The sequence below is a fragment of the Salvia splendens genome, chromosome 14 (assembly GCF_004379255.2).
Source record: "Salvia splendens isolate huo1 chromosome 14, SspV2, whole genome shotgun sequence".
In the NCBI taxonomy this organism is placed as follows: Eukaryota; Viridiplantae; Streptophyta; class Magnoliopsida; order Lamiales; family Lamiaceae; genus Salvia; species Salvia splendens.
This window is the reverse complement of record NC_056045.1, coordinates 22,377,120-22,404,920: the sequence shown is the minus strand read 5'-3', so window position 1 is coordinate 22,404,920 and position 27,801 is coordinate 22,377,120. Positions and strand designations below refer to the sequence as shown.

At 40.1% G+C, this 27,801-nt stretch overlaps 3 protein-coding genes across 3 annotated transcripts; 1 reads left to right on the top strand and 2 right to left on the bottom strand.

The window, feature by feature from the left end:
- Window positions 1–1,321: 1,321 nt before the first annotated feature.
- LOC121763832 (probable serine/threonine-protein kinase PIX13) lies at window positions 1,322–3,305 on the top strand. The gene is made up of 6 exons (XM_042159917.1): window positions 1,322–1,548; window positions 1,621–1,913; window positions 1,990–2,125; window positions 2,214–2,356; window positions 2,431–2,554; window positions 2,634–3,305. Exons 1-6 carry the CDS (start codon window positions 1,482–1,484, stop codon window positions 3,071–3,073), a joined length of 1,203 nt encoding a protein of 400 aa, XP_042015851.1. The 5' UTR covers window positions 1,322–1,481; the 3' UTR covers window positions 3,074–3,305.
- A 92-nt stretch (window positions 3,306–3,397) lies between these two features.
- On the bottom strand, window positions 3,398–7,331 carry LOC121763831 (protein NLP2-like). The gene is made up of 5 exons (XM_042159916.1): window positions 7,109–7,331; window positions 6,006–6,978; window positions 5,558–5,605; window positions 4,565–5,474; window positions 3,398–4,427 (listed from the first exon to the last, which is right to left on the bottom strand). Exons 2-5 carry the CDS (start codon window positions 6,774–6,776, stop codon window positions 3,550–3,552), a joined length of 2,607 nt encoding a protein of 868 aa, XP_042015850.1. The 5' UTR covers window positions 6,777–6,978; window positions 7,109–7,331; the 3' UTR covers window positions 3,398–3,549.
- A 4,969-nt stretch (window positions 7,332–12,300) lies between these two features.
- Window positions 12,301–13,092, bottom strand: LOC121764356 (zinc finger protein ZAT3-like). Its single transcript, XM_042160390.1, has one exon. The coding sequence runs from the start codon at window positions 13,090–13,092 to the stop codon at window positions 12,301–12,303; it is 792 nt and encodes a 263-aa protein (XP_042016324.1).
- Between the last annotated feature and the right edge of the window lie 14,709 nt (window positions 13,093–27,801).

The following is a 27,801-nucleotide window of genomic DNA, read 5'->3' as shown; positions in this document are numbered from 1 at the left end:
AAGTATATGAGATGTAATCAGTTGCTAACTTTTTTAAGTTGCTAACTCTGCTAACTCATCAACTCGGTGTATTAAAAATGTCAACACGATGACATTAATATATCAACACATAATTTTGTTGTCATTTCAATATTATGTGTTGACATTTTTAGTACACTACGTTGATGAGTTAACAATTTAAAAAGATTAGCAATATAACCAACCCCGGAAGTATGTTTTATTATTATTGGGATTTAAATTTGTAAATTTCGACTGCCAAATCACTCACTTCATTGTTATTTGTTCTAATATAATATAAACACATGTATTATTTGGAAAATGTGAATCATACATTGTTAATGAGCTGAGTGATAAGCCTAGTGTCAACTCTTGGATAATGGATAGTGATGTAACAACGTGAATTGTCAGATTATCAAGCAAAGTCAATGAAACACATACAACTTTTTCCTCCACTCGCCATGGATCGCATTACCCAACAAAATCTCCGTGCACCACGCAAAGTGAAACCGCAAAACAATGGAGAAAAACATGGCAAATATAATTTGTAATGGGAATTGGGAACCTCTCCTAATTCTTGAGCTTTAGGGAATTTGGCGTCTCACAGTTATAATGTCGACTGAACTCACATTCACAACAAAAATGCTAGTACTAACATTTAACTCTAAATAACTAAAATTTTATTTCTTAAATACAAGTTTCCACTTGAGCGGGGGAACTCACAAGATCAAAATATGAGTGCGTCAAAATATTATACTCTCATATTACTCGCACTTTTCATTTTAGGTTTTTAAGTTGAGATTAATTTTTATTGTAGTTAAATTATTATTTTAAGTGTAATGAGAAATAACTTAATAATAGGATACTTAATTAACTCTAACATATTAATTAAATACCCTAATTCTTATTTAAAATATAAAAAGTATAAGTAGTTTGAGATGAGTAATTTTCAAGTAAAAAAGTGAACCTAAAATGTCCCTAGAAATTGGACCATCAACTAATATATAACTGCTGTTTAAAAGTAAAAATTTGTTTTGGTAAGGCTGAATCTTGTGGAAAGAGTTTGAAAGTGTATATAGTACTAATATTTTGTCAATGGTATAGTTTGGGCTTTGAATATGAAAGACACACACATCTTAAGTTTTGAGTTTACAAGTGAGAGTGATTCAAAACTGCGTTGGCAGTGACATTCATGGAACTAACATCTAAACTTAACTCCGTTGATGGTTGAAAAATAGGGCAATTGACTTTTGACCTGACCTTACTTATATTTCCACATTTCTTTTAAATATATATTTATATATATACAATACACCTACGACTCCGTCCATTGTCGATAGCCAACAAGAAACTCGACCAAATTAAGGCAATACCATCATCAACAAGCCATGCCAAGGGCCTAATCCATTCCTTAAGAAGACGCGTGGTAATTGGATTAATTTGATCAAACACCAACAAATTCTGCATTTTCATCAACGCCAGATATGGGAATCTGCTGGAGTTCCAAAACCGTTGATCAAAGCCCCCAAACCACCGGCCAACTTAGTTCAGGTATGTACGAGTTTTCCTATGATCCGTTTGCCCAACTTTGGTGAAGAGCTAATTAATGATGTTGTGGTGCAGTGACGATATCGCAGGGGACGACGATGTCGTCTAGCGGCAGCAGCGGGTTCTGGGCGGCGGGCGGAAGCCCGAGCCCGAGACCGGGAGTGCAGATGCTGCCGCACCCCTCTTTGAGGATCTTCACGTTCGCGGAGCTTCGCGCGGCTACTAGAAACTTCCGAAACGATACGGTCGTGGGAGAGGGTGGATTCGGGAAAGTATACAAAGGCTGGCTGGACTCCAAAAGCGGATCAACGGTCGTTGCTGTTAAGAAGTTGAATTCTGAAAGCCTCCAGGGGTTTCAAGAGTGGCAGGTTTTTCTTCGTCTAGCTCGCTTCTTTGTTTCCAAATTTGATATTATTAGGATTAAATTTGAGATTCCATATGCAGTCGGAGGTGAATTTTTTGGGGAAACTCTCTCATTGTAATTTGGTTAAGCTGTTGGGCTATTGCTGGGATGATACAGAACTTCTGCTTGTCTATGAATTCATGCAGAAAGGCAGCCTAGAAAACCATCTTTTCGGAAGTAAGGGATTCGTTTTCAATATTCGTTAACTCTGTTTAATTGCTGTAAATTTGTAGTTTGAACTAATTGGAAATTGGTGATAATTTAGGGGGTGCTGCTGTTCAGCCACTGCCGTGGGATACGAGGCTCAAGATATTGATCGGTGCAGCTCGTGGCCTTGCCTTCCTTCATGCTTCTGATAGAAAAGTCATCTACAGAGACTTCAAGGCCTCCAACATTTTACTCGACTCGGTATTAATCTCTCTCACCTCACATGCATACCTATCACTATGAGACTGTGTTTTGATATTGTTGTCATTGATCAGTCGTACCACGCCAAGTTATCTGATTTCGGGCTGGCGAAATTGGGTCCGACAGCGAGCAAGTCCCATGTGTCCACACAGGTTATGGGGACATATGGCTATGCTGCCCCGGAGTATGTTGCCACAGGTAGATGATCGTGAACCAGATCTTTGCATATGTAGAAAAACCATCATTTCTCATCACATTCTTGTATGTATATGTGCAGGGCACTTGTATGTGAAGAGTGACGTCTATGGATTTGGTGTGGTCTTGGTAGAAATGCTAACCGGGCTGCGTGCTCTCGACACAAATCGCCCAGAAAAACAGCATAATCTGGTTGATTGGATAAAGCCGAGTTTGCAAGACAGAAGGAAGTTGAAGGGTGTGATGGATTCACATTTGGAAGGGAGATATCCTTCAAGATCAGCATTGCAAATAGCCCACCTTGCTCTCAATTGTATTGAGAGTGATCCCAAAAACAGACCCTCCATGCAGGAAATTGTTGAAACGCTTGAAGAAATTGAAACTGCTAAAGAGAGGCCTAGGCAGCCTAGAGTGCATTCTAGTTACCTGGCTTCTGATAGACGCATGCCCCAGCAGTATCGTTCCCATAATCACCCAAGGCAGGAGGTGAATCGAGCCTATCCACTCCCACCACGCGCCTAATTACTCTGCGTAGTGAGAGTGCTCTTCGTTTGTGCTCTTTTATTTTCTTCTTCTTTTAGCTTGCAAAGGGAATGGTGTAAAACTTAGGAGAGAGAATGCCTTATTTGTCGGACATGTATCGTGATTAGTTTACAGACAAAGGAACGCTTCATTTTTTTGAATCACAGAGGAAGAGTAGCAGTCATTGTTGTATGTTGATTCACTGATTAGCAGATCCAGTTATGTAGAACAAGATGTTAGTCTATTTATCTCCATGGCTTTGACCTACCTTTAGCATAGAATTATATACCAAAAGCCATTGAAATTTGTAAAAGAAACATAAAATCAAGTAGAAACTTGGAAGTAAACATTTATTTTTGGCTTGTCTATAGCATTCTGCACATATTGTTACACAAGTTGGTGTTTCAAAACAAACAAACAAACATATGGTTTCCATAAAAAACATCAAACAACCTTGATGCATGGCAAAAGCCACTCTAGTATGGCCCATCACTACCGAATGAACTTCCAAGATTGGGATGACAGGTCCGAATTACAGACAGCTTAATAGTTGGGCTCTTTGAAGATCTGTGTATATCCCTACATTCTTCAAGATCATCATCACAAGTAAGAAGCACCCACTCAGCATCATCATCAAGATATTTCAAGTTAACACCGGCCACATTCTCTATGCTGAAGCGTGCCAAGACCTCTTCTCGTAGATGCTTAAAGTCCCAGTGTGGTTGCAGGCTGAGCCGGATCTTTTCTTCCCCAAAAGAAACTCTTACTCTAAAAGCAGCCTCATCATTTTCCCGGCTGCTATGCACTGGCACAGCTGAAGCTCCATTAACAACAGGGTCTTCACATAGAAGCTTGTGGCTGTATGATTTGATCATAAGCTTAGTTTTCTCTTGGCCTTTCCCATGCAATTCCGCATCACTCCTTGCTTTCTTCAACACCCCTCCATTCTGTTCCATGGATAAAGCATCTACAGGCATAAATCCATTGACGTGGAAAGATGATTGCTTCGAACCTGTAGAACAACAGTAACTAGAACTGGAGGTTTGACTGCCAGAGGAGGAAGAAGTGGTAGCAGCAGTTAACAGGTTCCCTTCAGCTGGATTCTTCTCCTGCTGGAAATCACCACTCGTCTTTATAGTCGACAAGTGATTACTAGTTCCTGCTACATTTGGCGACACAAGGTGTGGGAAATTGCTGTAGAAGGAACTGAGTTGAATGGGACCCTCACCATCCTGGACTGAATCGATCACGAGTTGAAGCTTCCTCAACGAGTGGCCAACTTTCTTGATCTTTCGTGAAGGCCATCGTGTGATCCCATGATATCTGCATATTCTTTTCAAGGTAGTGGGGCATACTGAAATAGGAAAAGCAGTCAAATTGACAACTAGCAAGCAATAGGACACGATAAACTAGACGATACATATATCACTAAATACTGCAGGGTTGACACATCAACTAGCTCTAATCATGGGTAAAGAAAAGCAGTTATACCTCCAATGCTTTTAGCTGCTTCTTTTAAGCTCCCAGCAAAATGTTGCCTAATAACTTCCAAGCTAATAATCTTGTCACTCCGTTTCTGTTTCCTTATGCTTGCTTTAGCACCATAAGAATTATTCCCTAAAGTGAAGGACTCAACACTCGTTCTTGGTCCAGAATCCTGCTGAAATTGGCTCTGTTCTAAACTTGCTGGAAGATGATGCAAGTCAAAGCCGGAGTTAGCCTTAAACTTACCGTCTCGTTTATCATTAAAAGAAATAGAACCTCCTTCATGTGAGGAATTCTTGGAAGGAGAAAGTAACTTGTGTTGTTGCTTCTCTTCATCTTGTTTACCAGCTGAGGTGCTGCCTGAAGTTTCGTGAATCAACTCTTCATCTGTGATCACTCTCATACTCCGGCACATTTCTTGTATAACAGAGGAGGAGTGCAGCATAAGCATTTGATCTCGAGCACTTTTGCAATCCAGTGGCAGGAAGAACTCCAACACAAAATCCCTGGTCTCGTTGCATATACTTCGCAGGCGTACAGCTGCACAAGCACACAAATCAAACACCCTTGCATGATGCGCAAGAGGATATTCCGTTTTGCTAAAAGCTGTTATGTCCTCAGCAAAACATGACTGATTGGTGAGGAATGCTTTCCCAGCAACACCTTGACCTTTCAGCAAGTGGTGATGTGAACATGCCTCATGAAAGCGATTAACTCGTGCATCAGCAACGTAGCAGGCTGAGTCAATGGTTGAGACACAGTGCACATAGTTCTCATCAGAATGGCGGCAACCACCTCTGCGCTGGTGAAGACATGACGCCCACACCTGTGCCAAAGGCATTTTGTATGCATTGCACGCGAATTTCATGGCATTTCTGATCTCTGCCAGAGTGGCCTGGTAGGAGTCGTCGTGCTCCTGTTAAACAACATGTATCAAGTATTACTCTCAAGTTCAGAAGACTTTGAGGTATTAATATGTAAAGGATAAGAGCTTGTTACCACAATATTATAAGGACTCAAAATGTTGGAGCTCTTCAAATCAACAGCCTGCACTAGAAAACAATTGGAAAGAGAGGGATTTTACTGAAACCACACTATCATCACAATATATTTCATGAGTAACTTTCTTCTAATCAGAAAATAATATTCACACACGCTACAAATCATTAAAGGAACGCGGTAAAGCAGATCATATCTATTGGTTCCATCTTTATGATTGTGAAGCTACAAAATTTTCCACCACCAATGCATCAAAGTAGATAGGAAAACATGAAATAGAAGAGGTGCATATCAGAAGCAGAAACGCGTCAATAACAAATACAGTAACAGCATACATAAGAATGGCAGGTTCAGTGAGAAAGATCATAAAATAAAAGCTCATGCATTGGATTCCAACTCTCTCATTCACAGAAAAGCAATAAAAAACACGAGAAGAGCCAAACAAGACCTCCAAAGCTTTGCAGACGTTTTGTAGCTCAGGATGAAAATCGAGTTTCTGATGAGTAGTGACAATCTCAAGCACCCCCAAGCAAATACCACTGCCATGCTCCAACACGGGGAGTGCAAGCGATCCTCCAACATTGCATTCCTGTGCGTGAGTGACGCGTGGATACTCCTCTCTTCTGAAGAAGCGTACATCCGGAGTCCACTCAGGCAACCTGTGCAAGAACACGCGGCCAAGCAGGCCAACAAACTCTGTGCAGCTCTCATCCGCCACAAACTGATAAGTCAGGGAAGCATCCCTGTAGCTTGCAAGATTCTTGCAACTCGGGTTGAGTGAAAACGGCTGGTTGCTAGCTGTGAGCACTTGCTTCCCTTGCTTCTTCACAGGAATCCAGATCTGAACAAGGACATCCTTGTCGCGTATCGACTCTTTAAGGAAGTTGATGGCCTGCACCAACCTCGTCTTTACAGACTGATCATGTCTCGGTCCCACCCATAACCGCGCAGTCACTTGGGATTCTTCGTCTACGAATGTTGCAGCTTGCTTTCCATGGCTGTGTGAAGAGGATTCATCCATTTTCGGGTAGGTAACAGCTCTGTGACTAAAGAAGATTGATTTTGCAGTTGCTTTTGAGAAATATTGTTGTTGGTGATGATTGAAATCTGTGGATGCATCAGTGGCCTCTAACCAGAATCCATCGGACAAGAGTTCATGTATGAGATCAAAATCTATGGCGCTGTCAGAAATATTAGGTGACAGGGCACCATCTCCCATGATTGATATTAGTAATACTCATTCATCTATCTATATATTCAAGAAAAAAGTGATACTAGTAAAAGAATTTAGGATCCGAAACACAGAAGCAGCCTGAATATGAAAAACAAGAAGATTCGCTTCCATGGAGGATTGTTTTCCTTGATATCCCAAAAACCGATCACTCTTGCGCCAAGCATCATCAATGACAATTTATTCCCAACTGCAATTACAAATTCATGTTAGATGTTGATCGGTTTAAACCAGAAGCATCTAAAAAGATATGCATAGGGAGTGAGACGGTTGTTGAGAAGAAAGAGAGCAAAGAAAATGAGTGTGTATAATGTTAGCACCTGTCATAATTCAAACGAGTCCATCCACAACAAAAAGCTGAGAAACACGACCATTAATTCTGTGTCTGTGAAAGGAAGGAAGGAAGGAGAAAAGGAAAAGGGCACAGTTTGGTGAGACGTAGTGAAAGGGTGGAAAGGAGAGGAGGAGGAGCTAATGATGGCACACAAAAGTGAGCTGAAATGAAACGAAACGAAGGAATAAAATGGCGAACGTGGAATCTCTTTTTATTCAGAACAGACGCAATGCGTTAGCCCTGGGGGCCCCACCAACACTAGTTCTCTTAATCATAATCATAATAATCATATATGCTTAGCAACTGCTAAACGGTGATCTCCACTCCAGGTGTGTGTTGTATATACGAAAAGATTCTTTAATGTGACGTCAGGAAGAAAGTGGACTTATCAAATTCGATCGGCAAGTCTTGATAGGTGAGGTGGTGTCAGGTGTGGACCAGCCAATAAATTTAATACAGTACTTAATAATTGATGACGCTTACGCAATCGCCTCCTTGCATAAACGGCGGAGGTGCGCGCGGAAACTGGATTATTCCTATTGTTAATCGTCTTCTTCGGCTCCGGGAGGGTGTATATACCTAATTAACCCACCTTCTTTAATTATACTTACATTCTCTTCCCTATATAATTATAATCAATTCACAATTTGGCTCCATCAAACGCCCCACCCTTTCTCAATTTTATGTGAATTACTACTACTCAAATCTAGAAGTTTAATTAGCTTTAGAAACTAGAGTGCTTTCTTTACTCACGATCATGACGTCAACCACTCAATTAAGGAATCTTGGTTTAAAAGGTCAGATTGGAATAGTAGATACATGTAGTCCCATAAATTAAAATAAATGTATAGTAATTAATGTAGGCATCAAAATGACTCTCAAACGCGTGGAAGGCCAAAGCAGACGCCCCCTCTCAATTCTCATCCCCATTTACTCACTTAGCCGCGTCTCACACCCTATGTATTATTACTACTATAAAGTAATTAATTAATATCATTTCATATTTATATGGTATTTCTTTTGACCTCACTAATTCTTATACTACTCTAGCTGCACTCTATTCTAAGACTTGTAACTCATACTATATTTTCTTAATTAATGTTGATTTAGTCGTTAATTAGTTTGTCACGTCCAGCTCCACTCCACGTATAGACACACACCACCATCGATTTTAATATGGGAATTATGTGTAATCTTAATCTTCCACTTTATTTAATCTTCCGAGTTACGCACTATGCAATGTTGGTGGAAATTAAGAAAAAAGCAGCTCCGGTTTAATTTGTTGCTTACGAGGAAACACTAATTTCCTACGCGACAATTTTTTATTTAGATGCACTGTGAAATATAATTTGATTAAGGAAGCCCATTGGTCCACGCTGCCTCCTCATAAAATCACATTCAAAAAACCTCCAAACTTTCATATAATCATACGTCAGTTTTAACTACTGTTCCGTCGTCCCACGTTACTTGAGTCATTTTTTTAACTTATTTTAAAAAATGGTAATAAATAATTAAAGTGAAAAAAGAGTAAAGTAAAATAAAAAAATAATATTAAATTTGCAAAAAAAACAACTCAAGTAACTTGGAACAGAGTAAGTATTAATTAAATTACATTGAAATAAGTCTACGCATAATCTTGCACCGTATCTATATGGCCATATACACTCACTCCCTACACCGTATTAAAGTTTCATTTTACACCAAAAGGTAAATGTTCGTCGCTTATATATACTAGAATACTAGTACTATATAATACTACAAATTACACACTCGCACACGCATAATCTTCAAGACTAATTAGCATAATCTTCAAGACTAATTATTTAAATAGTTCCAACTAGTTTAGAAAGGAACCCCACCACTCTGTTAATTAGGACAAGATGAAGGACGTGTAAAGATGCAAGTAAATGAATCCCTTAAAATATGCATTTTATTAGCATTAAAAAAAGGAATATAAAGAATTATCCATGCTGTTTTGAAATGAGGTGTATGGTATTGTATTGTATTACTGAGGTTAGTTACTAACCTACAATTATGCATAATTTGTGAAGTAACCGCGTGAATATCGGAAAAAAATAAAACGGATAAAAATTCCTTTTATAGGTTTCTCTTTCATGACAATATATGAGTGTTAAATTAAACTTACAAGCCTTATTTAAATAGCTTTATATAAGATGGTTAGGAGCACATAAGTTTTTGAAAACTATAAGTTCCTGAACAACTTATAAGATAAAAAAAAATAAGAAGTCATAAACACCATCTTTTTTTAAAATGTAAATAATTGATTTATCAAACTAATCTTATTACTTACCACTGTTATTTCTAATTATTTCCTTCTCAGGTTTCAATAGTAATCCTTCTATCCGTGAATATGAGTCCCGTTTTTTCATTTTAGTCCGTCCGCGAATAGGAGTTTCGGTTCACTTTTACCATAAATGATATAGGTTCTCATATTCCATCCAATAACTTATTTCATTCACATTTCATTTAAAACTAATATATACAAGTGAGATTCCTATTTCACTAATTTTTTTTCCACCCACTTTTCTTAACACTTCTTAAAACTTGTGCCGCCAATAAATGAGACTCCTAATAACGGACTAAGGGAGTATCACTTTATCTCTAACTTATTCTCTTAAAATTATGTCATAAAAGATGGCCTAATAAGTTATGGTATATTCCGATAATATGTATTCCTATAACAACATGAAACAATATTTCAGTAAAACGGTATTTCGTTATACCATAAAAGTACGATATACTTGTTAGATTTCAGTACGATATACCAAAAATTGATAAGGTATTGATATTGAAAATTGTTCATACCGAAATTTGTAGTAATAAAAAAATTTAATAAGATAAAGATAGTATTTATTTAAAACGACATTTTTGGTAAGGTATATAGTATGATGGCTTCAGTACGGTATTTGTACCAATCCACCCATACTTCTCCCAAACTTTATAAATACCTCAAAATTACCATCGTATTCAAAGTGTGGCGATACACACAATTCACCCTTCTTGCAAAAACGGTGACCGCGAGTAGCAGGGGCGTAGCTAGGATTTCACTTGAAGGTCAAAAATATGTATGTAGGGGAATTTTATATACTACTCCAGAGGGGACATTTAGTGTATTTAAAATATAATTGGAAATTTGTGTATACATATACCATGATGAAAAGGGGATGAGGGGGACATTTTGTAGTATACCCACTGACTGTGGTCATGGACGAGTTTAAGGGTATCAAGGAAGGCCTTGAAAACGTGACAGGACTATAATGTTACAAAATCTATGTCAAAGACTTGTCTGCGAAGAACAAGACTTAACTACAAAAGCATATTCTATCTCTCGCGTCTCTCGGAAAAACAAGAAAATTTGTAGCACTTAATTTTTAAATTTTAATAATATTTTATTATTCACATGTCAATTAATTAGGATACATAAATGTACACAATTATAAAATAAGAAATAATTTTAAAAATAAAAAATGAGATATATCAATAGTGCAAGTGGCAAGATAGGATGAAAGAAATAGTGAAATATTGGTATTGGGTGTTAAGTGATGAGGGCAAAGGACGATTGGAAGAACTGGATACTGTAGACTATAGTGATAGAGTAATGGATTCTCTTAAGCTGAAACACTTTCGTGCCACTCACCACATTTTGTGCATGGTTAGTGAAATTTGTAAATCGACGCTCTTTCAAAAAAATCGACAAATAAGCTAATAGCACATAAACAAATCCAAGTAAAGTATAGAGGAAAGATTAATATGTTTGTCTCTTTCTTTGGCTCGAATCATTCATTGCATCTTTAAGTTGTTGACACATGTTATGAGATGTCTAATTAAGATAAGCTTAGTCATTCACGCAATCTTAGTCATAATTAAATTTCATGCGATCATGAACGATGTGATATCATAGTTGTGCTCACACTGTAGAATAATAGTAATTGAAACACTAACACCAAATTGTATGGAGGCAGACGAAAATTAATGTGTAATGCATTATAAAATGAAAGAAAAATTGTTAACTTATCAAATTTTAAAGATCAAATGGGGGCGTACCTTTTAGCGAGGATTATGAGAAATAAATCACTCCCTCCGTCCACGAATAAACTCTCATTATTTTTCATCGTTCATTAATAAATTTCCTATTTGATACTACTTTTTAAAATGAACCTCACATTTCATTAACTTTATCTCACTCACAGTTTAAAGATCAAATGGGGGTGTACCTTTATAAAAGTAGGACTCACTTTCCACTAATATTTTCAACTCACTATTTACTACATTTTTTAAAACTCGTGCACGGTCAAATGTGCTCTTGTATTTGTGGACAGAGGGAGTAGTACATTTGAGAAATTGAATAAAAAAGGAATGTACGTTTGGAAGTTTGGGAAGGCTAAACTAGCAATGATCAAGGAGAGAGTGCATCCATGAATGTATTTAGAGTAGCATGGGGTGCATGAAATCACATAATGAATATATTAGATGGAAGGATAATTATATAAATGTGATCAAATGAATTGTTATAATATTTACAATTTATAAGATCCGAGGTGATATGTGATTACCAAGATTTGGCAAGTAAATCTTGTAGCTTAATTTACTTTAGCTCTACCAAAAGCATTAAATGGGTATAATACAAATTTGGCCAAAACTTCGTCTGTAATCAGCTAATTAATTGATTATAATCAATCTGCAAAAGTTCTTCGAAGAAACCAAATTTTGAATTTAGACTTGACAGTTATTGATCTATGTGCAAAATCTTGCAGTCATGTGTTTCGGAGAATTAGTAAAGTTTGTGTTGCTTGATCATATTATCTCAAATTAGCAGGGAATACCTATTATTGATTTCGAACTACAGATTAACTAATAATGAGTAGCTAACTTACTTAAGATATTTCTCATAATAAAAGAAATTAAAGAGCAATGGAATTTAAGAAATTCAACAGCAAAAAATACCCCATTCATCACCTATATTAATTTGATCCAAGAGAAATGATTAGACAGTAATTAAGAAGTTGATAAATCTGTATATATCGACATGAAGCTATACACATATCCATTCCAATTGAACACCCTAATTTGGGGATTCAAAAAACCTAAAAAAGCGGTTTCATATTTGCTACACACAACACAACATATATCCTAATACAACACCATATTAGCAGCAATTCAAAACCCTAACCTCAAATCCAGAGCGAGGCCGGCGGGAGGATAGGGCAACGACGAAGCGTCCGCGTCGTCGTCATCCTGGATCGCCGGCGCCAAATTGAGATTAAAATCACGAAGCATAGACGACGGCTCCTCCGCCTTGTCCCAGTGGCACCTCATGTGCCCGCCCAGCGCTTGACCGCTCGAGAAAACCCTAAAACAGACGCCGCATTTGTGGCCGCTGCTGCCCGAATTATCCCTGAGCATCATCACCATCATCTCGCCGGAGCAGCAGCCCTCCTCCTCCCCTTCATTCTTGGTAATTGCATAGCAGCCCTTGACATTCTTGTGGCTTGCCCTGTGGCCCCCGAGCGCCTGGTGGGACCCGAAGACCTTCTTGCAACTGGAGCACTCGAACCGCCCGCAGTTGGACGTTTCCGGCGCCGGGGGGCCGTTGGCGAGCATGAGGAGGCAAGCGGCGACCTCGTAGTCGTCGTCGGTGAGGGCGGGGCGGCGGAGGGTGGGCGGGGGGATGATGCCGCGCCACTGGCGCTCGGGGTGGCAGCGCATGTGGCCGAAGAGGGCCTTGTCGGACCAGAACTGGCGGCCGCATTCGGTGCACGGGGGGGTGATTTTGGGGGCGGACGGGTCGGGTTTGGGCTTGGGGAGCGGGTCGCCGAGGCGGAGGAACTTGGTGCGCTTCTTTCTGGGGTTTTTGGGGGCGGCGCGGCGGCTGGACTCGGGGGGGAGGGAGGAGAGCGACAGAGGGGGGAAATCGGAGAAGAGGTAGTTATCGATGTTGGTGTTGTCCATTGTGGAATCGAAAAAAGTGTAAGAAAATGGGAGTGTGGGATTATGTAATGCCGGCGGTTATTTTTGTTCTCCACTTCTCACATTCAGATTAAGAGAGAGAGATCGCGCACTATGTAAGTGGTTATGTTTCAGTTAATAAGCTCTATCCCTTTCCACAATTCCCCCCTCTTCTCTACCACAATTCAAATTTCTTCTTCTTTTTTTGGGTTTGACCGTTTGAGTTTCAGCGTTGGATTTAATTAAATGAGAATAGCACATGCTGAAATTGATCAAACAGAATCATTAACTGTTGATCCTCCCTACTTCTATTCGTGTAATCTTTCTTTTTTTATGAACATTGATGATTGATCATTAAATAGAAGAGGCAATCATAACAACCACGGATTTAAATCGGATTTTGTTTATACAACTGTTGTCCTATCGGAAATGTGAACTCGTGGAATTTAGAGCATTCACAATAGGGCGCCCTATAGTCCGCCTTATAGGGGACCCTATGCTCCGCCACATCATTATATCCTCCTACCCCTCATTTGCAGTTGGACGCCCTAAAATCCGCCCTATAATTTTAACTACTATTTTATTAATTAATTTTTTATGTTTTCAAATATGTCATGCAAAATTATAAAAAAAGGACCACGGTGAAAGGCAAATCATACATTACTAATTAAAAAAAGCTACAAAAGTTAGAAATAAAAAACAAGTTCACTATAGATAATAGGAAAAGAATACTCTACCATTCCCAGCTTGCGGGGCAGATCATTGATCATCCACTTGAGGTATTCGACTTTGTCCTTGTCCTCGCATTGCATGAGGGCGTGGTGCGTTTCCAACAACGTCCTCCGGTTGGCGGCCGCCACCAACTCCGCGTAGGCATGTCCCGCAGCCGAAGTCGGGGTCAGGGTCGCGATCGGGGTCGGGGCCGGGATCGGTGCCTGTGAGGATGTCGCCTTCGCCTTGCCCTTGTTCTTGGCAGCCTTGCTGCCAATGGGACGCCGCGAGGACATTGGTGTGCCGGAACTCTCATCCTCGTACATCGGCTGGTTGAGGTCCATCGGAGGTGCGCCGCTGTCGCTGCTCGTATAATCACCGGCGGCGGTGTTCTTCGCCGCAACCGATAGGGGCAGAATCCCTCCTTGGAACTTCTGCTTGTCCTTCAAGAGGAGCCAGAAGTTGTAATGCTTGAAATCGCCGTACAATGAAATGTACGACGCAACCGCTTTATCGCGGACATCCGTCAGACTCTCACTGCTGCCCTTCTCCCTCAAGCACTTCTCGTACTCCGACGAGAACAAATTGACCTGCTTCTTCACCTGATTCCAATGCTTGCGGAGCTGCTCCCTATGGCGCTTCTAGGCTGCCAGCGGCTTGGCCTCGTTGTAGCGATCAGCGATGTGCTTCTAGTACGCGATTTGCTTTTGGTTGTTGGCAAACATCGGGTCCTCTGAAATATCAATCCAACACCTCGTCAAGACGATGGTTTCATCCAGGTTGTAGTTCGTCCTCCCTGGGGCGAACTCTTCATTCTTCTCTGGAAGCGGCAACTTCTGGGCCCTTTGCCTGTTCCTCTTCTTCTTGGCGCGGCGGGGTGTGGCGGGGGCGCGGGTGGGAGACGGCTCCATGTCTGACAGCCCATACGAATCCGTGCTGAGATCGGGATCGTACTGGGTGTTGGAGTCGAAGGACCAGTATTCATCAGGGTCTGTACCCGGCCATCGTGTACCACCACCGAATATCGGACTATTCGGACTTGGGTAATCACCGGGATTCATTGTGGTGTATGGAAGAGTGAGATAGAGAATAGAGAATGAGATAGAGAATAAGAGTGAACGGAAGAGTGAAAGGAAGTATAAAATGGTGTGTATATATATATTTTGAAGAATTAAAAAAAAAAACACGTTGCATCGTCCGCGTCGCCCGCAGTGGGGCGGACGATGCGTGGTCAAAGGCTCATCGTCCGCGGACGATGGATGTGCCATCGTCCGCATGGCTACAGTGTCCGCCCCACTGTGGATGCTCTTATATTCTTGAGAAAAAAAAAAGAACTGTAATTAACAATTAAATGACACCAATTTGACGTCGCAAAAAAAAAACCCCCACCAATTTTACAGCAATGAGAAGAGACTGGAATTCATATAACCCGTTTACAATTACAAATTGTTGTCGAAATGATATACAAGTCTTGTCGGGCAAAAATTACAATGAAAATAAACAAAGGAAAATTACACAGAAAAACTGAAACAATTACACGGGAAAATATCTGTGGAAAGCGGTAAGCCGAGTCGAGGAGTCCTCTTTCCGCAAAACGAGATACGCCCCGGTAGTGCTCTCGGTTTGGCGTGTCGTCCCCAAAGATAAAACGGCTTCGTCTCTGAAGTAGCAGCACAGCTAGCAACAGAGCTCCGGCGAACGGGAGTAAGGCGGGGGCAGAGCTTCGACGGGAAGATATGCAGAGAGGGAGAGAGCGTGTATGCAGGAATGCTTGTGTATTCTATGTCTAAAATGCAATGGATGCATGCCTATTTATAGGCCAAGTCCACCTCCAAGGCACAAGGCACAAGGCACCAGGTACCCAGCACTCGGTGCACAGGGCACGGGCCACGGTGCGTGGTGCGCGGCTCGCGGCTCGCGGGCGGGCGGCGGCGGCGCGCGTGTGTGTACGTGTGTGGGCTCTGTCACCCGTCTTATTCCACGATAATTATTACACATAATAATTCATCTGATTAAATACTTCATCAAAGAAGTCTATCATCCCCGATGTGGGATAATTAACACTTAGTTAATTAATCCCTTAGTCTTTTCACATAGCTCATTTCTAGCTTTATTGTGACCAACTTTAATATATTATTTCTCACTCACTGGGAATCGAATTTGAGAAAATGAATATACTACGGTCATCTACTCGGAACGTAGATCGACGTTATTGCATTTAATTTTACAAAATTAAATGTCTTGTAATATTTATTATTAGTCAAAAATTATTTGACCAAGCACGATTCCAACAATCCCCCGCATTAGTGGAAATTGTCAAATGCATATGTATGCAGACACAAGCTCAACCCTCAAGAGGTATGTAAGCATAAGGATAGGTAGTTTTTTGCTTTGAACCATCCATAGTCAACACCATCGGATACACAGACGGACTAGTAGCGCGATGCTTTGAACTATTCATCCACGGCGTGCACCGAGACAATGATGTTAACACTTAAACACATCAACCTCATCCGTTCTCACGTTTTGTGTCCATTTCAGGCCTTGGACACCACTTTGGATTCATAAGTGTATAGTTTGAAGCAGCCCCACTTCACACTTACATAGGTGATTCCTCGTTAAGTATCTTGCCATACTTAGTCTCCTTGAGAACTTCATCTCAACGAGATCCTTTAGGAATCATTAAAAGTCGTAGACTTAACCTCACCACTAGGCAAGTTTTTCAAACACTCTATTGCTCTCTAGGGAATAGATATAGATGAGTGTTTCACACGAACTCTCATAGCTTAGTTTTCCCATTGAACCAAGTTCTTGGGATCTCCAGTCATCATGGTTGGGTTACCACTATGATAATTCTTTAGTTTGTGGATTTCAAACTCATTCCCTCTAGCAATTTATTCATTTGATCATGATTTAACCCTTTGGTTAACGGATCCGCTAGATTATCTAATGACTTCACGTAGTCAATTGTAATCACCCCTGTTGTGATCAAATGTCTCACGGTATTGTGTCGTCGACGAATGTATCGAGACTTACCATTGTACAAGCCACTGTTTGCCCTCCCAATAGCGGCTTGGCTATCACAGTGAATTAACACTGGAGGCACGAACTTTGACCAACATGAAATATCTTCAAGGAAGTTTTTAAGCCATTCGGTTTCTTCCGCGGCTTTATCTAAAGCTATGAATTCAGATTCCATGGTGGATCGGGCTATACATGTCTGTTTCGTGGATTTCCACGAGACAGCACCACCCCCAATAGTAAAGACATATCCACTTGTTGAAAGTGAGTCTTTGTTATCGGATATCCAATTTGCATCGCAGTACCCTTCAAGTACCGGGGGGTATCTCAAAAAGTGTAGCCCATGATTTTGAGTATACTTGAGATATCTCAAAACTCTTACAAGAGCTTCCCATTGCTCTTTGCTTGGATTGTTCGTATAACGGCTCAATTTGTTCACGGCGCAAGCAATATCAGGTCGAGTGCAATTAGTAAGATACATAATGCATCCAATGACCCGTGCATAATCTTCTTGTGCAACGGGCTCACCCATGTTCTTGCTCAAGTGAACATTGAGCTATATAGGCGTCTTAGCCGGGATGCCATCATAGACATTGAATCTCTTTAATACTTTCTCAACATAATGAGATTGTATTAAGGTGATTCCTTTGGATGTTCTTAGAATTTTCATTCCAAGAATTACATCGGCTAGACCCATATCCTTCATGTCGAAGTTTTTCTTCAACATGGCTTTCCTGTCGTTAATCACTTGGGTGTTACTACCCATGATTAACATATTATCAACGTAGAGACACGCTATAACGTATCCATTATCAGTGTTCTTAATGTAGACACATTTGTCACATTCGTTGATTTTAAATCCATTTGATAACATAACGTTATCAAATTTCAAGTGTCACTGCAATGGCGCTTGTTTCAATCCATAGAGGGATTTAACCAGCTTGCACACATTTTTCTCTCATCCAGGTACGACAAAACCTTCAGGTTGTTCCATATAGATTTCATCTTCAAGGTCACCATTTAGAAACGCAGTCTTAACATCCATTTGATGAATCTCAAGATTGTGCACAACAGCAATCGCGAGAAGCACTCGAATTGATGTAATCCTCGTTACAAGTGAGTATGTATCGAAAAAATCGTACCATTCCTTTTGTGTAAAGCCTTTGACTACCAGTCGAGCTTTATACTTGTCCACTATTCCATCGGCCTTAAACTTCTTTTAAGGACCCATTTGCATCCTAAATGTTTAGCACCTTCAGGTAGATCAACCAACACCCACGTGTGGTTTAGCAAAATTGACTCAATTTCGCTTTGAACAGCTTCTTTCCAATGCAACCCGTCTGGGCCAGCAAAGGCTACTTTTATCGATGTTGGTTCTTCATCCAACAAGAATGCAATGTAGTCAGGACCAAATGTTTTTGGTGTTCTGACCCTGCTACCACGTCTTGGTACCGCATCGTTTGGATCAGGCCTTGTTTGCTTGCGCGATTTTGGCTCTTCTTCCGCTGATTTAGAACTAGTGGCTTCATCCTCAATTCTCGTCTCAGAATTGGGTACAATATTTTCCTTTTCTTTGCGAGGAAATATTTTTTCAAGAAATACAACATTTCTTGACTCGATTGTTGTTCCCACGGTCACAGTCGGTATTTCAGACTTGTGGACGACAAATCGATATGCACTACTATTAAGTGCATACCCAATAAAGATGCAGTCAACCGTTTTAGGACCGATTGTAACTTCTTTGGGCGGAGGAACCATCACCTTAGCCAAACACCCCCACACTTTGAGGTATTTGTAGGATGGCTTACTTCCCTTCCACAACTCATAAGGAGTAACGTCCTTACCTTTGAGTGGGATTTTGTTTAGGATGTAGTTGGCTGTCAAAACAGCTTCCCCCCACATGTTCTGGGGCATCCCCAAACTGATCAGTAACGCATTTATCATCTCTTTGAGAGTTCGATTCTTGCGTTCTGCAACACCATTAGATTGTGGTGAATATGGTGCAGCCGTTTGGTGAATTATACCACTTGCGTTACATAATTCCTCAAACGGGGCTACGTATTCACCTCCTCTATCACTTCAAATCATTTTGATTTTACATCCAAGTTGATTCTCGACTTCGTTCTTATAATTTTTGAACGCTTCTATTGCTTCATCTTTACTTCTTAAAAGATAGACATAACAATATCTTGTGCAATCATCTATGAATGTGATAAAGTATTTTTTTACCACCTCTGGTTTGCACCAATTTTAAGTCACATACGTCCGTGTAAATTAATTCAAGGGGTTTCGTGTTCCGTTCAACCGAATGAAACGGTAACTTAGTCATTTTTGCCTCAAGACAAGTTTCACATTTGTTTTGAGTTTCTACTCATTTGCCTTTAGTAAATCTAAACTTACTAAGCTTTTAATGGCATTTTGATTTACATGTCCCAATCTATTGTGCCACAAGTTAGAACACTCAGCCAAGTAAGAAGAAGTAGATGCATTCTTATTATTAGCCAACGGCTTAGGGACATGGCGTACAACTACACTAAGCTTGAAAAGTCCGTCGGTTACAAAGCCTTTTCCGAGTGACTTCCCAAACTTGTACAAAGAAAACCTATCAGATTCAAATACAAGTTTAAACCCCTTATTCACTAGTATTGATCCTGACACTAGGTTCTTCCGGATGTCCGGGATGTGCAGCACATCCTTCAAAGTGATGGTGACGCCGGACGTCATCATGAGAATCACGTCTCCAATGCCGAGGACTTGAGATGAGGCTTGATTCCCCATATTGATCTTCCTCCCTTCAACAGCGGTGTAGGAGGCAAACTTGCTCTTATCGGCACAAACGTGGGCAGTAGCTCCAGTGTCGATATACCAGCCACCTTTGTTATCAACAAGGTTGACTTCTTCCGTGACCACAGCAACAAGGTCACTTTCATCCCAGTCCTTGAATTCTTTTTCAACAACGTGGGCAGCCGGCTTCTTCTTCGGCTTGCGGCAGTCCTTGGAAAAATGGCCAGGTTTGCCACAGTTGTAGCAGTTGCCTTCAACCTTCCTCGCAGGCTGCTTCTTCTTGCCCTTGTCCTTTGCAATTGGACGGGAGCGTTTGTTGGAGGGACCGCCCCGCTCCAACAGATTGGCCTTTGCAACAGGTGGGCCATGGCCCTTAGCCAAACCATCGCGTTTGCGCACGTCTGACTCGATGCGCAACTTCACGATCAAGTCTTCAAGATTCATCTCCTTTCGCTTGTGCTTAAGGTAGCTCTTGAAGTCCTTCCAGCCGGGTGGAAGTTTTTCAATGACCGTGCCCACCGTGAAAGCTTCAGGCAGGGCCATTCCCTCGGCGGCGAGGTCGTGGATGATGAGTTGGAACTCTTGCACTTGGTCCATGATTGGTCGGGAGTCGACCATTTTGTAGTCCAAGTACTTAGCTATTACAAATTTCTTAGTACCCGCATCATCACTACGGAACTTCTTATCTAGCATTTCGCACACTTGTTTTGATGTGGGAATAGTACAATACACGTTATAGAGACTATCATCTAAAGCACTTAAAATAAAGTTTTTACAAAGATAGTCTCCTTTGCGCCAAGCGTCATACTCGACGTACATCTCGACACGTGCCTCATCCTCGCTTGGCGGGGTTGGCTCGTTCTCCTTGAGGAAGTTAACGACGCACAACGTTGTTAGGTAGAACAACATTTTCTGTTGCCATCTCTTGAAGTCCGTTCCAGTGAACTTCGACGGCTTCTCAGCGCGTGGCATCATCCTTGGTGCCATTGGTGCCGAGCTTGTCCCATGGAATGGACCAAATCCGTTGCCCCCGTAGGAGCTAACAATTGGTTGGGGCACAGTACCCCCCACAGTTGCGTGGAGCATGGAGGCCCCCGCATTTGTGCCGACCCCGAAGGATCCAGCTCCCGTGCCGACCCCGATGGATCCAGCACCCGTGCCGACCCCAATGGATCCAGCACACGTGCCGACCCGAAGGGTCCAACACCCGTGCCGACCCCGAAGGGTCCAACACCCGTGCTGCCCCCGAAGGAGCTAGCACCCGTGCCGACCCCGAAGGGTCCAGCACCCGTGCTGTGCCCGAAGGCCCCGACACTTGACCCCATGAAGGATCCAATGGAACCACTGAAAGTGGAACCGACTTACCCACTCGAGGTGAATCCAGAAACCGTCCCAAAAGGGTTGTCAAACACCCAAGGGGCTGTTGATGAAGAGGTTGAGAAGCCAGGAGTCAGAATCATTGTTATGTCCGACGACGTGTTGACGGGAGCGACGGGGGACACGGTGGATGGAACGGTGGCAGCGGCGGTAGACGGGTCAGTCGACATCTCCAAGCAAAGGTGTTGATTTCAGTTTAGTTGGTGTGTGTAAAGTCCTTTAGTGGCAATAATATCTCGTCTTGCGATTGTTGTCGAAATGAGATACAAGTCTTGTCGGGCGAAAATTACAATGAAAATAAACAAAGGAAAATTACACGGAAAAACTGAAACAATTACACGGGAAAATATCTGTGGAAAGCGGTAAGCTAAGTCGAGGAGTCATCTTTCCGCAAGACGAGATACGCTCCGGTAGTGTTCTCAGTTTGGCGTGTCGTCCCTAAAGATAAAACGGCTTCGTCTCTGAAGTAGCAGCACCGCTAGGAACAGAGCTCCGGCGAACGGGAGTAAGGCGGGGGCAGAGCTTCGACGGGAAGATATGCAGAGAGGGAGAGAGCGTGTATGCAGGAATGCTTGTGTATTCTATGTCTAGAATGCAATGGATGCATGCTTATTTATAGGTCAAGTCCACCTGCAGGGCATTGATGGAGTCAACAACCATTATGTGTGCCATGATGGTTTGACCGTAACCGCCGGGGGTTATTGACTGGTGCACTAGCCAGTGGGAGCTGAAGAGACACGACGGGATAGACCATGGACCGTCGGGGTCCATCGGGGACCTTTTGTCTCTCGTCATGGGTCGGGGTCCAGCGGGACCATGACGTGGACCAGACCCGTCGGGGATAGCGTGGAGTTTGGGGTGGTCTAAAAATAACAAGCAGGGCTCGAACCACGCTCAACGACCAACTCCAAAGAACAGCCCAAAGACCACCCAAAGACCAAGATCCAAGATCCAAGATCCAAGGCACCAGGCACCCGGTGCACGGGTCACGGTGCGCGGCTCGCGGCTCGCGAGAGGGCGGCGGCGGCGCGCGCGTGTGCGCGCGTGTGGGCTCTGTCACCCGTCTTATTCCACGATAATTATTACACATAATAATTCATCTTATTAAATACTTCATCAAAGAAGTCTATCATCCCCGATGTGGGATAATTAACACCTAGTTAATTAATCCCTGAGTCTTTTCACATAGCTCATTTCTAGTTTTATTGTGACCAACTTTAATATATTATTTCTCACTCACCGGGAATCGGATTTGAGAAAATGAATATACTACGGCCATCTACTCGGAACGTAGATCGACGTTATTGCATTTAATTTCACAAAATTAAATGTCTTGTAATATTTATTATTAGTCAAAAATCATTTGACCAAGCACGATTTCTACACAAATGTTAATAGAAAATCTAGTTAATAGAGGAGCAACTACAAAGAAGCCCTCGTTAATTTAGTTGCTTCAAGTTCTTAATTATGGAGTTGCTTTATTTTTGTGAACAAAATTTTCGTCAACAATTAAATGTAAGTACTACTATTAGAAAAAACTACTACTCCTTTTTCCCCGCCAATAAGAAAATTAAGACTGGAATCAATCTACGTCTCTTAACATTACAAGAGAATCTTGCAAATATAATGATCATCAACTACAAAGGTCAAAGAAGCTCATTAAAAAAAATCCAGAAATGTGTTTAGGTATTATATACAGTTGAAGAACTTTTTTACATGAAAAATTAGATTTGGTGTATGATTGGAGGTGGTTTTAATTCTAGTCGTGTAGCTTTGGCTAATAGCCTAATATTCCTCCTATTTGGTTGTCTATGCATCTATACAGATTTGGGGAGTTTTGTTTAACAACTTTGTTTACGTTTTGTATAGTAAAGTGGCTTAAAAGAGATTAAAAATTATCAAATACAGAATTTAGAGTCAAAATTGCAAGAGTTGCAAAGTAAGCAGTACATTGAGTTCGCACAGAACAAATCAGGGACGGACCTAGGCGTGGGCCAAGCCGCCGCTCTAGCAGGGGCTTGGCCGGTGCCGGTTCCAGTACTCACACCATAGTTGTCTGTGTCTGCGCCGTAAACATTATTTTACTGAAAGAAGAAAGGATGAAGGGGAAGGAGAAAGGGAGAAGGAGATGAGAGAGAAGAGGGAAAGAATTAGAAAGTAATTATAACAATTAATTTACTGGCTGTGTGGGGTCCTCTGTGGATTTACGTTTTACAATGTTTATTTAAGACATTATTGGAGTCCTACTACTATAATTTCTACTGTAGTTTGTTTCGAGAGATTTGGAACAGTGGATATAATCAAATAATTTGCATTTTTTTTATTTTTGGAATGATACTTCTATATGCTAATTTCCTTGCATTTATAGTATAATACTGTATTGAGTTAATTTATATGTAACAAATTATTTTACATATCTCCAAAATATCACAATTAATGTGTACCTATGTTAATGTATAAAATGTTAGTCAAAATCTTGTTAATTTATTTGAAAATAGAGTATAAAATTATGAATTTGTATTTTTTGTATTTCAAATTCAATATGTAATTGTTTTTCATCATTTTATAAATTTTTAAAATAAATAAAGGATGTAAGAATAGTACTCCCTCCGTCCCACAAAAGGAGGTATGAATAGTACTCTTTCTGTCCGATAAAATAATACTCTCTCCGTTTCATAAAAATATGGACAATGGATATGGCACGAGAATTAAGACAAAATTGGTAAAGTAAAAGAGAGAGAAGAATGGTATGTTAAATTAAGAGAGAGGGGGAGAATGATATAAATTAAGAGAGGAGAATTAAAGTAGTGTTACTGGATAGTGAGACCTATATTATTAAATTGATATAACTTTCCAAAAATGGAATGGACATATTTTTGTGGGACGAACGAAAATGGAAAGTACACATATTTTATAAGACGGATGGAGTGTGTAATTGTATTTGGACATCCTAAAATAGCAAACTGAGACCATTTTTCGTGTGCGAATAAAGTATTATTGTCACGACCGCCCTTACTAAGGATAGTGAAGACGGGGAAAACGTGACGAGGGGAGGGACTAAGGAGCGGGGAAGAAAAGGGGGACGCAATGAAAGACAACAATAAAGGACGAGATTGAATATGAAAACCCAATTAACTTCAAAAAGAAATATTTTGCTCTATCGAATAGTTAAACAACGGATTTCATAACGTAGTGTGGGGAAAAATGAAAGACTTTATCAAGAACTATTCGAAACAAGGCAGCGGAAAACAAGTATCAAAGGAGAGTCATAGGACGATGCTCATGTATGAAGACACGACGCATCCGGGAATTCCTAAAGCTCACTCAACATCCATCACAACATCCCGCTCAACCTGCACATAGGGAAAACATATGCAGGGTTGAATACTTATTGTACTCAATGGGCTCATGCCGAAAACATTTTATAATAGTTATGTCATCCATACCAGTGATCTCGAGTTTTATATGTAGTTAAGAAATATCACGAGAACACAAAATATTTCAAAGTTTGGCCAGACAAAACAATCTCCCCACTTTCTCATCAATCAATCAATCAATCATTCACATTCTCTTACCATAGTGCGACGAAAGTGTGGCTACACTATTCGCCAACGAGACCGACCGACTTACAAGGACGGCTCCCGATCCCACCTGTGTACACAGCCTGATAGGGTTTGCGGCCCTACTCAGACCCGAATTTGTTTATCATAGCCCTATAGCCTAATGGAGCGAACTTACAAACTAGGCATCAAGCACAATCTCAACATAGCTCTATAGCCTAACGGAGCAAGCTCAAACGAACTAGGCATCAAGCACAATCTCAACATAGCCCTATAGCCTAACGGAGCAAGCTCAAACGAACTAGGCATCAGACAGCAATCTCAACATCAAAACAATCATGGCATGACATAACACTTTAAACCACCCTTATAGCTCCACAATCATATTTCGAAATATAAAAGAATTTTAGTAAAAGAAAGCCCACCTCGATTGCTTACAAACACGGTTCACAACTTTATTGAAATCCATTCTCTTCGTACCCACGTACGCACAACAACCCTTATCAACATCATAACCACATAATACAACACAATCAGCCTTCCATCAATACAATTTATCATGCATGTCCTATCGTTACTTTCATCGTTTTCTTAAATTACACATCCCAAACGTTCACCAACATAAGGAAACACCCCATAGTATACCTCAACGTAACACGTAACCACGCCATAAGATACGTTCCTTAATCACACATGTATCATTTATTCACTTAAAACTTGACAACAAGCATTATTTTAACATGACAGAAATCTGGCAGAACTGCGCGGTCGTTTTGTAAAAATCATTAAAAATACATCCGACCTCCGTTGGGGCTGAAATTTTACCACAATACAGTAGACACATCAAAGATTATCCAATTAAAATTTCACATCAAAATCACATCTTTAGGTCGGTCAAATCAAAATACAAAACTCACTGGACGAGAATACAATTTCTGACAGAACTGCGCAGTTAACTTTAAAAATTTATTAAAAATTCATCTTTCGTCAAGAGGGGCTGAAAATTCCAAATAATATGGCTAGAAATATATGCATGATCCCACTTAATTTAATTCACACATTGAAAGCTTAATCACATTAACTCACATAACCCACAACAACTAATTTTACATAATTAACTCAAACACATAGAGACTCAATTTCCACAAAAGAAATTCTTATTCAACATCCACATTAATTAAAAAAATAAGCCATTAAAAAAGTCACAATTTTCCGGGGTGCTACAGTTATTTTTTATTATAATTTTAGCACCGGCTTTTTCAAAGTTCTAGTTCCGTTCCTGAAACAAATCCAGTAGTCTAACGTAATATTTATGGGAGAACAAAAAATTTTGAGCGATCGATTAGATTGGTTTAACCCAACCCAACCCAACCCAACCCAGCAGTCCTTTTACGTGGTTTATATTGTCTGTCAACTTGCGTTCTAGTTTAGATATTAATTTTATGAAATTAATTCATGTATTTTCAGAAACCATCATATAATATTATTAATTTAACTTTGCATTCAACATGACATTGACCAAACATGGTGAAAGAGACCAAAATTTAATGAAGAAAAAATAAAATTGAGCATTGTGGACTGACCATTTATATAGTCCGAAACCCAAGTTGTTGAACTAACAAAAACTATGAAGTTTAAATTTTTTACAAAAGTTTTTTCCAAGTTGAGTACCAGGTTATCTGTGATCTCGTTACTCTACTTGAGAAAGAGTGTTGAAAAATAAGAAAATAAATCAAAATGTGTGTGTTGGCCTAATGATAATATGTTAATGCTAGATGCTAAAGATATCGGGTTCGAGTCCACCGTGACAATACCTTTAAATTCATATTCATTTATCAATAAAAAAAGGCAAAACATAACTAGGGTTCTTGAAACAAAAAATTACTATAAAGGATCCAATAAAACAAAATATATTGGTACAAATAAAATTAAAATTATAGACAAATCATCAAATGAAATAAAATACTATATCAGTACAAGAAACTCCAAATGGATTTTGCCATCAAAACACCACTACGAATAGGGATGTCAATCGGGCCAATCCGTTCGGGTTCGGGCCAACCCGTTCGGGTTGTCGAGCCATTCGGGTACGGGCTATTCGGGTTATAAAAGTTCGACCCTAACCCTAACCCTAACCCTAACCCTTCGGGTTTCGGGCTAACCCACCGGGTTATTCGGGCCAATGCGTATTTTTAATTCTTTTAATATTTTCAAAAATAATACGTGTTTTAAATTTTCTTTAATTATATACATATTTTTAATTAATCATTCAACAATGAAATACATATTTTTAATTTTCTTTAATATATTTAAAAAAGATTAAGTTATTTAAATTTAAATAACTTATTCATTACATAATTATTTACAGAATATCTATCAATAGTATGTTTATGTTTATGTATTTAAAACATAAATCAACACTTTGTTTCAAAATTCAAACATAAATCAATTCGTAGAAAATTAAATAAAATTTTCATAACGTGAGAGGTGCATCGTAGATGTAACAAAAATATTTTGAATTGTTAAAGAGTAAATTATCAAGATGCTAGCTAATTGGAGTAACTCTAAGTTTTCTTGAATTATGATTGGTCAAATTTAATTTATTCCAGCTGTAAATAAGTCAAATAATAATTTATCTTTGTTTTAAGAATCATCAAAGTACGCATAATTCAATGACGAAGCGGCGTCAAACACTTTGCACTATTATATTGGAAATATACTAAAAGAAAGCTTTTATATACGAGTATTTATGAATCCATGAACCAAATGGTGATTTTTTTCCTGATCTTATATAGTCGGTTGGCGTATTTGCATTTTGCATGATTTTAGAGGGTTGTCTTGGATGATTTTGATTATATTTCTATATTTTGGTATGTTTATATGTTTGTTGAGAAATGATAGAAAATTGATTAGAAAATGTACACAAAATATGTGGATGTGCAGCAGCCTTGTTTGAGTCAATGTTTCTCTCGATTTTAAAGTCTGATAAACCTATAATACATATCATTCTCTTCGTCTTCGAAAGAGCTTCGCGTGGATATATTGCACGCCTCAATCGGAGCTTTGTAGAGAAAGTTATGACCGTTACAAAAACTGCTCGCTGTGCAGAAGCCTTCAACCCGACGGGCCGACCCGTAACCCGAACGGGTCAGCCCGCCTAACCGACAACCCGAACGGGTTAGCCCGAATGGCCCGATTTTAAATTCGGGCTGCGAAATTACAACCCTAACCCTGTATTTTTATCGGGTTATTCGGGCCG